The sequence below is a fragment of the Terrapene carolina genome, unplaced genomic scaffold, assembly GCF_002925995.2.
Source record: "Terrapene carolina triunguis isolate 2854851 unplaced genomic scaffold, T_m_triunguis-2.0 Scaffold68, whole genome shotgun sequence".
In the NCBI taxonomy this organism is placed as follows: domain Eukaryota; kingdom Metazoa; phylum Chordata; order Testudines; family Emydidae; genus Terrapene; species Terrapene triunguis.
Window position 1 is genome coordinate 16138672 of NW_020664419.1, and position 10742 is coordinate 16149413.

Consider the following 10742-nt stretch of genomic DNA (forward strand, 5'->3'; position numbering starts at 1 on the left):
AACCCAGAAATCCATAATCCAGTCTTGTACTCTTACAAGTACAACACACATCTCCAGGTATTATAATCTAAAAATATTAAACACACTCCAGACACACTTTCTTACCTGTCTTTTAGCTGTAACAAATGTAAGAAATCTAAAACATGCATGTGTATTACTGGAGAGTTTGGGAGAACGTGCAGCTGATAAAGTGGCATATATCAGCATAAACGGTTTTTGTACTTAGTGTTCATTTTCATTAAAATGTAATATAATTTGTGCACAATTGACTGTTGCTCTTGTTTTCAATGCTAGTGATTCACTTTGATGGCCTGCTCCAAGTAGCAAACCTATTTATTATGGGAAATGAGAAGTGCAACCAATATCTAAAAGGAAAGATTACTGTGAACGAGTCAGAAATCTGCGCTGGGGCTGAGGGCATTGGCACTGGACCGTGTGAGGTAAAATAGTATGGCTATAGATAGAGTGCAAGAATCTACAAACATCTGCTCAGGGGTTGTTTTTTACTTTACCAGTAATACTTTCCTGGTGTTTGCCTAATTATTCTCTCTGCATTTAATTTGTAAGTGGAAAGAAAACATGGATGCTATTTCCTTTCAATGCACATTGCAAACAAAGGTCTCTTTCTGGAAGACTATTTTCTGCCATCCTGACTCGCATTGGATAGTAGTTTATTCTTAGTTCCTCTGAAATCAATGGGACTATGACCCCAATCCAACAAAGCCCTCGAGCACATGCAAAGTTTACTCAGCATGGTTAAATCACATACTTTGGTGGACTGGGGTGTGTTTATGGAGTAAGTACTATTCAGTGTGAATAAGGCGGCAACATCAGGCAGTCTGTGAGCAGCGGTAGCAGTTTATCTGAATTACCAGTAGGATTGCAATCAGTTTAGCTGCTTAACCAAGTGAGGAGTTGCCCAAGAAATTAACAAAATAGGCCACAGCATTGTGATGTTGAAAGAGAGAGCTATGAACAGAGTTCCAACATTCTCAGGGTAGATGTCTCACCATCTATGCAACCACTACTGGGATTTAGAGTGTTTGCAGCTTTATCAAATAGATTAGATTCAGAATTTGGGGCAGTTTTAGTTGTTATATACACTTCTGGGATATATTGGCATTCATCCTTGATTGTGGTGGGGATCTTACCAGGGGAACAAAGACATAGCAGATGGTAGCTCTGTTTCCAGATAGAACAGTAGAGCTTTGTGAGATACGTTGGTATCCTTCAATTGCAGCCTGAGCCAAAGCTCGGTCAAGTCAGGGAGAGTCTTTTCACTGACTTCATTTGGGTTTGAATCAGTCCCTTTGAGTGGGAATTGATTAGGATGTAGAGGAAAAGGTACAAAATTCTCTTATTGTAGTAATGTATCATTTTTGGACTGACAGTCTGCCAGCCGAGATGATGGGTGGAGAAGGCAACAGCCACTAGTATGAGTACACATTTGGTTTAGATGGATACAAGGAAGTTTTAAGTAGCTCACTATAAATAAAACAATGGACTTTTCCCTACCCAAGGACAGCACCAAGACTTGGGGGAGGCATGTCCTGTTTAGGTAGTGGCATGTTAATGTGACTCCTTAGTGGGATCATTTTGTTATAACAACGTATTTTCTTCAAAATTAAACATTTGGTTCATTATCTATTAGTTCTCGTGGGTGCTTAGATGTAAATGACACTCCTGCATAGATAGAAGTCCTCAGGAAATCCAGCTCTTCATTTTTTCCTGTAAGAAGAAATGGAGCGAATCAATATTAATTATGATTATAACCAGTGGATGGTTTCCCTCTTCCTGTGTTCCCCTTGGAGCAAACTCTATCAGTATGGAACAAACAGAAAAATAGAGCTATCAGATTAAGGAAAATTAAGTCAGAATGGCAGGTGAAACCCCAGCAGACAATATTTCACCAGCAGGTTTGGTGATGCTATAATAGTACAGGCATCGTCTGTGAATTAGCCTGCAATCAGCAAGAGCTAAGAAAAACAGCTGTTTTTTGAAGAGGTCAATCACTGTTCATTCTGAAGTGATCTGGAGAGGTTACAAGGATAGTTATATTTTATGTTTAAGGCAGTATTTCAAGATCTGATGCAAACACTTCTTAGTGCCCAGTCCTGCAGTCCTTACTCGCTGGCATCAGTGAATGAAGACTGCATGATTTTATAGTTTGTTAGCTAATCAAAACTTAAAGAATGTCAGAGCTAACTAAGGGCTTGTCTACACGGTGCATTAGTCAGCACCAGAGGGATATAAATTCTAGTTACACTAGTGTGTTGCGCACTGCGCTGTATGGACCTCACAGAGGCACACTAAAAGTTCTCTAGCACATGTTAACGTGATACTGTTTACAATGGGCCTACATTAGCATGCACTAGGGAACTTTTCTTATGTGCCAGCAGGGTCCACCTGGGCCAGTTAGTGTGTGCCATGCTAGTGCACACATGTATGATGGGAATTTTGCATGTAGAGCTTGGATTGATGCATGTGTGTATCACCCATTAAAAATAATGAGTTATGCTTGTTCATTGAGGAGAGAGGAGGTACTCTCCTTTTTATAGCTGAGGCTAATTAATTTCTGAATCATTCTTGGTGATGGCCTTTGCCATCTGTGCAAACACATGCAGCTCTATGCACCCAGGGGCCTTGCTGCCCAACATGTGACAGAGGGATATCACTGCTGGCTCTCTCAGAACCCTTCTATCAATAGCCTGGCATTGCACCAGAGATTTTCCAACCTTCTGTCCTGTTTGCCGACTGGCTTTTATGTACACTGTACATATTTTGCACTTGCCAGATAGCTGAGGGAAGGAAGCAGTATTGTTGGTGTGTAGAAGTTTGTAGGAATTACAATCAGAGGTGAAAAGGTATCTCGATGGAGCCTCTCTTGCGTGGCTCTTTGCATAGAGGCCTGACAAAACCTAGGGCCAACCCTGCTGTTTGTTGATATAGGTCCTGTTTGTGATGATCTACATAAATGAAGATATCACACTACTCCATGGATAGTCTTACTGAAGGTTCCTAGAGTAGGTTGCTACCGAATAACTCATAGAAAACAAGTGGGAACTGTGTCTTTAAGCTGTTCACAAATTAATGTTCTTTATTTCTCTTTTCCTAGAGGGATTATGGTGGCCCCTTGGTCTGTGAACAAAACAGGATGAAAATAATAGTGGGTGTTATCGTTCCTGGCCGCGGATGCGCTATTCCAAATCGTCCTGGGATTTTTGTCAGAGTGGCATATTACTCCAAGTGGATACGCAAAATCTTGTTGACGTACAAATCTGAGTTATAGCTGAATATTTCACACAAAACCACCAATTCCATTCACATGAAGATTTCAGAGAGCGTGAAATTAATGTGTAATGTAAAGATCCATGATTTTTTTAAAAACTACTTGATAGTCAAGTTTCTTGATCTTCTATTGATATTTATGGGTGTTTTCTGAAGATTTTGTCTATCAGTGTTGTTTTATAGATGTTGAAGTGAGCTACAGTATATGCAAGTATGGTGACATATCTCCTGAAGATACTTGAATGGGTAAACAAAATTGCAAAGATACTATTGCTGAATGCAGAAGTGTTTTGTGGAAATAGCTCATGTGGCCTCTTCAGGCTGCTTCTCCAGATCAGCTTGTCCATGAGAAACAAATAAAGCCTTTTTTTCTTTAACACCCCTTACTCTTGCTATGTACCATATACTGCTCTCTGTTTGTGGCAAAAGTTCTATTGAGAGCTGTGTGCGTTGATCAAGAACAGCATATATGGACCTAATTCTCTTCCCCCATATGCAGAATTTAAATATGTTAAATGCTAAACTTAAAATATAATCTCTTTATTTGCTCATTTCATTGTGGGTCCAATTCTGCAAGCCCTCCATGAGCAGAGCAATCACTGAAGTCAATGGGAGCTCCTTTTACATAGGGATTTATAGGATCTGGCTCTGTACTTGCTCTCGTAAGGGATATTACAATATATCCTATGGATGAGGGATGAGACAGAGAAACAGGTTGATTAGCAAGTTATCAGTCTTTTTTGAATTGTTCCAGGGTACATCTACTCTGCAGCTGGAGGTGTAATTCACTGCTCAGGTAGATGTACACAAATCTATACGTGCTAGATTTGATTGCGCTAGCAAGTTAAAAATAGTAGTGTACCTGTTGGTGCTGGCAATGGCATGGGCTAGCTTCCTGAGTACTTATCTAGAGTCACTGATGGGACTGCAATCAGGCGGCTAAGCCCATGCAGCTGCCCAGGTTTCTGTGGCTACACTGTGGAAACTGCACCTCCAGCTGCAGTGTAGATGAACCCTCATATTTAAAAAACACACCTAAAAGTGTATTTCATGGGATCCCAGGAATGTATCCTGATTAGCTAATGACAGACCATTTTTACTGTTAAAATTAATTGCATTGTAATAGAGAGTTTGGGCCAGATTTCTCAGTAACTCAAGGGAATAACTCTGGATTTACAGCAGGATAAGAGTAGAATCTGACTATGAGCTGATAGAATCAACAGGGAAAAAAAAAGAATATTGTTGTCATTAATGCATTTAAAACCAAATTGTGCCCTCGGGTATGCCTGAGGGCATTGGAAATTGCATATGCTGTCTGGGGGCGGAATGTCAGCCCTTCATATTTAACAAACAGAACCACTAAAAGAACCAATATTTCAAATAGAATGGAACATACATCTTTTGATTTCAGTAACATTAAATATGTTTTATTTATAGGTGTTATATTATCTTCAAGAAAAACCTAAACATTTGGTTAAACAATACATCTTTGGTATAACTTCTTTGAAGCCAATAGAATTATTGCAGAGATAAATCTGGCCTATTGTAAAGTATGCAACATGTCACTAACGGTTTAATTGCTTGTGTTGCATGTCTACGTGCACACTTAGGGCCATAATTTTCCATACTAGAAATGGAGCAAGAGAGCAAACAGTCAACATCTATGAGGTTTCCTTGTGCTCCTTTAGAACATGTATTGTGTAGCTGAAAGTACTAAACAATTAGCAAATGGCAATATTTTACATTAGATGGCACTAATTACCATGTACCTGCTGGAAAAATGATACACTATATAATCCCATTGTACTTACTACTGTACGTTAAATTGTATAAGGAACTTCATTGTTACTTTATTCATGAACTACCATATGTAAATGCATATGTTTCAGATAGCAGACTGTAAAGTATGTACTATATCTAACTACATAGCCCCTAAACTGACATCACTGTGTAAAAGTAAAGAACATTTCACTATAATTACATGTAAGTGACACAGGGCTGAATCCTGCCTTGGTAAAAATAACCATGCAGGGGAGCTGCCTTGGGAGGCTGAGAAGGCGCTGATTCTTCAAACTGTCCCTAATCCACAAAGCATTTTGACTTCAATGGGTTAGCTATATAGTTAAATGCTTTGCTGAATAGGGATGGATTTCAGCATAGGCTTAAGTGCTTCGCTGAATAACACCCAAAACAGTCCACTGGCGCAAAGCAAGAGGTCATGCAGCAAGCAGATAAATAGGCATGTTCCTGAAAATCCTTCCTCATGTGAGTAGTCCCACTGACCAAAATGGGACTACTCCCATGAGTAGGACTACTCATAAGGGCTTCCAGGTTCTGGCTCATCACTTGTATGCCTGGATGTGAGCTGGGTGTACCTCCCACTTTGTCTGCTAGTGAACAGGATTAGGCTTCATACACTCTCCCTAAGGCTCCTCTTGTTTTCCAGCCCAGCAGAGGGCAGGATTTAGCCTGTAGCACTTACAAGAAATTGTTGCCATTTATGTAAAGTGTATATTCGTATTAAATATGCGCTGACTATATCTTAACGAAAAGGATTAACTTTTAAGGAGAGATGAGGAACTCCAAGTGAGTTTTTATTTTGTGCCATTGAGAAGAGCGTGGATAAAGTATACAATGACATATTTACTTTTCCTATTCTAAGACTTGTTATGTGCTCACTGTATTATATTTGCAGGCATTTTGTTATGTCTACCAACAAAATAAAATAAAATAAATTGGATCCTAAAGTATTTTAGTTATAATCGTCTGCTGTGCAGAGGACAATATGATTTTATATATATATATATGATAAATATACTGTTTTTTGTTAGACAATGTGTAAGGATTTTTACCTGTTTGTTCTGGGCAGCATCTCAGTAAAATGAGTTGTGCAGAGTCAATGCTCTAGAACTTAATGTGTTTGTAAGCACTTGCTTATCAGGTGCGCGCGCTCTCTCTCAGTATGGAGGGAATTTGACACTCTGAAAAGCAAGGAAAGAGAAGAATAATGACGTGGTAATTAATGTGTACTTCATTTATTCCTGTGAATATTTCTTGTTGGTACCAATGGTACTTTACCAGGCAAATGTTATAGCTACAGCATTCTCCTTCACAAGGACACTGTTAAGGGACTTTTCATTGTTTTAACAATATTTTTTATAACAACTAGGGGCCTGATCCAGTGCTCATTGAAGTACCAGGAGAGCCTCCTACTGACTTAAATTGGCATTTGCCTGGGCTTTGTGGATGCAGTTTTGGCCAGGGCCATATTTAAGAGAAAAATTGGGTGGTAGTCATGTAAAGGCTATGAAACAAGTAATTAGGAAAAAACCCTCAGTCACTGACATTTTCTTAACCCAAATTCAGCTTTGTTTTTCAAATTTTTGATCCAGGCAAGAAGGATAACTAGTCCCAGGGCTGGGATAACAGAGAAAAGTGTAATTAATAATTGACATGGGACTTTGAAAAACTTAAGGGCTGGTTCTGCCCCATTAAAATCAATGGGAGCTTTATTATTGATTTTTTTGGTGGGCACTGGATCTGGATTTGTTACTGCAAACCTCCTCTTTACGCTTTTTTCCCTTGACCCTAATCCTAAAGTCATAAAAGGAAAACAAATGCATGACTCCCCAGGGAATTAGAGCTCTAAGTGGTCTTGATGCTGCTGAAATCCTTTCCCCAGGTTTAAGATGAGAGCTCTCATGGGAAATCCTGAAAACCCTTGCTCCTGTGCGTGGTCCCATGGAATTTCATGGGGTTACTCATGCAATTTAGGGTTTTCAGAATAATACCTGACGTTTTCTGTGAGGGACACAATCTACTCGGGAAAAAATGCCCATTGAAATCAGTGGATATTTTTTGCCAAAAGACTGCAGCACCTGGCTTGAAGGTTGCTCTGTACTGTCTAAGATGGCTACACATCCATTTACATAATCCCCAAATATCAAAAGGCATGAAAAAGCATATCCCCTTAGAAGCCTGAATATGAACCAACTGACCCCATTGGAAGTCAATGGGAGTTTTGGCAGTGTAAAGTCTGTTGGACTGGTCATTAAATGTTTTCTTACCAATTATTTTCTTTCTTCACATGCACTGGTATAATACTGTATCACAAGCGTTGGGGCTGCTGACAAGAACTAACATTGCTTTTCACCCTACCTTTACAGTGTCTCTTTATAAATAGGCTCATGGACATATGCTTATGGAGTTTCCTAATTTGAAATCTGACTTCAGGGAGCTGTCAGTGAAATGCTGTGGATGGTTCGATTCTTTTTCTTGTATTTAAATAGGAACATATTAATGTTGCCTATTGAATAAGACTAGCTGAATGCCTATCACAAGGGAACACTGTGGTTATAACTTCTATTACAAAAATTCTGTAATTAATGGCATTATTGTTAGTTAACAAAGTTGGTATTTTTGTAACCTTTATCCTTATTATTCTTAATAAAATATTTTTTAAAAATCCCACCCAAATCAGCATCAGATTTCTTATTTCAGGTTTGGAAATTGTATTGTTGGTCAGAGGTGGTAATGCCCTTGAAAAAACAAGAAGCCCAATTCTGACTTCAGTGGCTGAGTTTTGGATGTCAAAGGAGGTAGGATTGGGATCACATAGACCAGGGGTCGGCAACCTCTGGCACGCGTCTCGCCAGGGTAAGCACCCTGGCGGGCCGGGCCAGTTTGTTTACCTGCCGCGTCCACAGGTTTGGCCGATCGTGGCTCCCACTGGCCGCGGTTCGCCACTCCAGGCCAATGGAGGCTGCGGGAAGTGGCGTGGGCCGAAGGATGTGCTGGCCACAGCTTCCCGCCACCCCCATTGGCCTGAAGCAGCGAACCGCAGCCGGTGGGAGCTGCAATCCGCCGAACCCTGCGGACACGGCAGGTAAACAAACTGGCCCTATGGGTGCTTACCCTGGCGAACTGCGTGCCAGAGGTTGCCGACCCCTGACATAGACATTCTTCCCTTGATGCATATTCAATACTGCCAGTAACACTGTCTGCATATAAAAGGAGGAATTGACCCCAAATTCAGGATTGGATTCCACCAACCCACCCTCAGAAGTCCTAATAGGAATTTAGCACTCATAGTGAGGGCATGGGTCCCAAAAGATGGAAGTATTTATGGGGTGGGGGGGGGAAGGAACTATTAGGAAACATGCAATTAACACTGAGCATTCCACATGAGGGCATTCCACACTTATGAGGAGCACCTTACAAAATGAATAGCAGAGACCTGGCATCCTCAGAATTCATCTTTGTTTACTTCATTATAGTTTAGGATATAGAACAAATGCCCTCTGTCACTTCAGTCTTGTACAGAAGCGTGGAGTGCTGCTACTAATTTTCAGTTCAGGGTAAAAAATCTTGTCCTTGGTTTTTAAAAATCGAAGTGGGTGCAAACCAAAACCTTAGTTGAGTTTTTTGACATCCAAATCCAGATCTGAATTTGGCCAAAGGCCCCATCTTCATTAATGGTAAAACATAAAAATTGGTTAAAAAATGCACACATTTTGGGGTGTTTGAAATCTGGATTTGAATTTTGCATCTTGAATCCACTTTTTTTTTAAGTTTTTTCTAAATGACATTTAGAATTAGTGTTTCTTATCCATGACTACTGAAGTCAATAGGAATTTTGTCACTAACTTCTGAATGCATTCCTGTACCTGCATTCCTATGTTTGCCTCTTTAAAAAAATTAGGAATACAAATGATATGATACAAAAATGAACTGTTACCATATTGTCTCAGTGAAAGTGATGATAATGCTTAGGTAACCTCACAGAAGTGTTGTGAGAATTCGCTGTTTGCATAGCAGTTTGGAGAGGTAAAGCCCTGCTAAGTGTTATTGCTATCATATTAAATTCACTGGTTAGTGCTTTGTTATCTATGGGAGTTCTAAGAACAGTGTACTCTGAAAATGAGGGAGAAAAGCCCCAAAAGACGCTTAGTGTTTGTTTTCTGCAATCCTCATGTAAACACAGCAGGCCATTAAGCAATATCCTGATGTATATCACCCCTGCCTTCAAAAGCACCAATCTCTGGACAGCTACATTATAATAAAAGCCTTTTGCAATAAATAAGAAAGGAAACATCTGGAAACAAAAATGGCAAACCATAAAAAGGTTAATACCAAATAAGCTCTAAAATGAACAAATAAAATGCTTTTATGTGGTCTCACTTTTTATAACGTGGGATATATGGTGTGAAAAGCTACCCTAGCATAATCTAATAGCCTTGGTTTGCTTAAAAATGATCCATACTGTTTCAAAATACTTGAAGTGCAATGACTTCTCCAGATGCACACAGAGGCTGTAATGCACATTGCACTTTAGAGGGCAAGGGCCTGCTCTTCCTCCCATTGAAATCAATGGCAAACCCCATGTGAGTCTAGTGGTTAGACCCCAAAGTCTGCTCCCCTTGTTCACATGAGCATGTATTTCCACTGACTACAGTAGAATTACTCTAGGTCCTGATTTAGCAAAGCACATGAAGTGCTTTGCTGAATTGGACCTAATGAGTAAAATGAATAGGATTTGTTCATTTGTTGTCTGTTCAACCACTTTTTCCATATATATGCATGTTATATGTAGTTTGAATTCCAGGGGCTGTAATTTTCTTACACGCAAATCAACTAGTTGTGCTGGATGGAATTCCACCCCCGCCCAATTAAGAGAACAATTATTAGGTGTTGAGCAGTCCTTCATTTCAGCCTAAATGGAGGACACCCAGCACCTGTCAAGAGGTGCTAGTATTTCTTAGCAGGGGGCCTTTCTTCCAGTCTATAGTGCATTTGGTTTGGTGGCTTATGATAGTGCCTTTCTGGAGGAAAGTTTTATAAAGCCATATATGCAGGTGGTTAAGCTAGGAAACGTGAACTTTGAAGTGCTAGGGACTGTATGGGGGCTAGTAAAAAGAAAAAATAAGGCTACAGAGATTTTCAGTGATTTGGGGATGAGGTTTTTGTCACTGGTGATAAGCGTTTACTTTAAATAGCTAATATGGTTTAGATTATATTAGTTGGAAATTTCCCCATCTGGTTTTGTTTGCTGGAGGATTGAGGTCATGTAATACAACCAGGGGGGTGGATGGGGTTTAACGTATCACATAAGCTTTGGTAATGTAGACTGTGTCAGCATGGGCTCATCAGGCCTGGTGCGTAAATGTGCCATCTGCTGCACAGTCCCGAGTTTCACAACAGTCTTAGGCCTGGTCTACACTAGGCTTTTATGTCGACTTTAGCGCCGTTATATCGAATTAACCCTGCACCCGTCCACACCAGGAAGCCATTTAGTTCGACATAAAGCTCTCTTTAAATCGATTTCTGTAATCCTCCCCAACGAGAGGAGTAGCGCTAAATTCGACATGGCCATATCGAATTAGGCTAGGTGTGGATGGAAATCGACGGTAATAGCTCCGGGAGCTATCCCACAGTGCACCACTCTGTTGACGCTC

General features: G+C 40.2%; 1 protein-coding gene across 1 annotated transcript in view; it reads left to right on the plus strand.

The window, feature by feature from the left end:
- HGF (hepatocyte growth factor) overlaps positions 1–3999 on the plus strand; it is a 116963-nt gene extending 112964 nt beyond the window's left edge. Inside the window, exons 17-18 of the mRNA XM_026648899.2 lie at positions 295–440; positions 3116–3999. Of these exons, the coding sequence (XP_026504684.1) occupies positions 295–440; positions 3116–3289 (320 nt within the window). The 3' untranslated portion in view covers positions 3290–3999. The remainder of the gene's footprint in view (positions 1–294; positions 441–3115) is intronic.
- The last annotated feature ends 6743 nt before the right edge of the window (positions 4000–10742 follow it).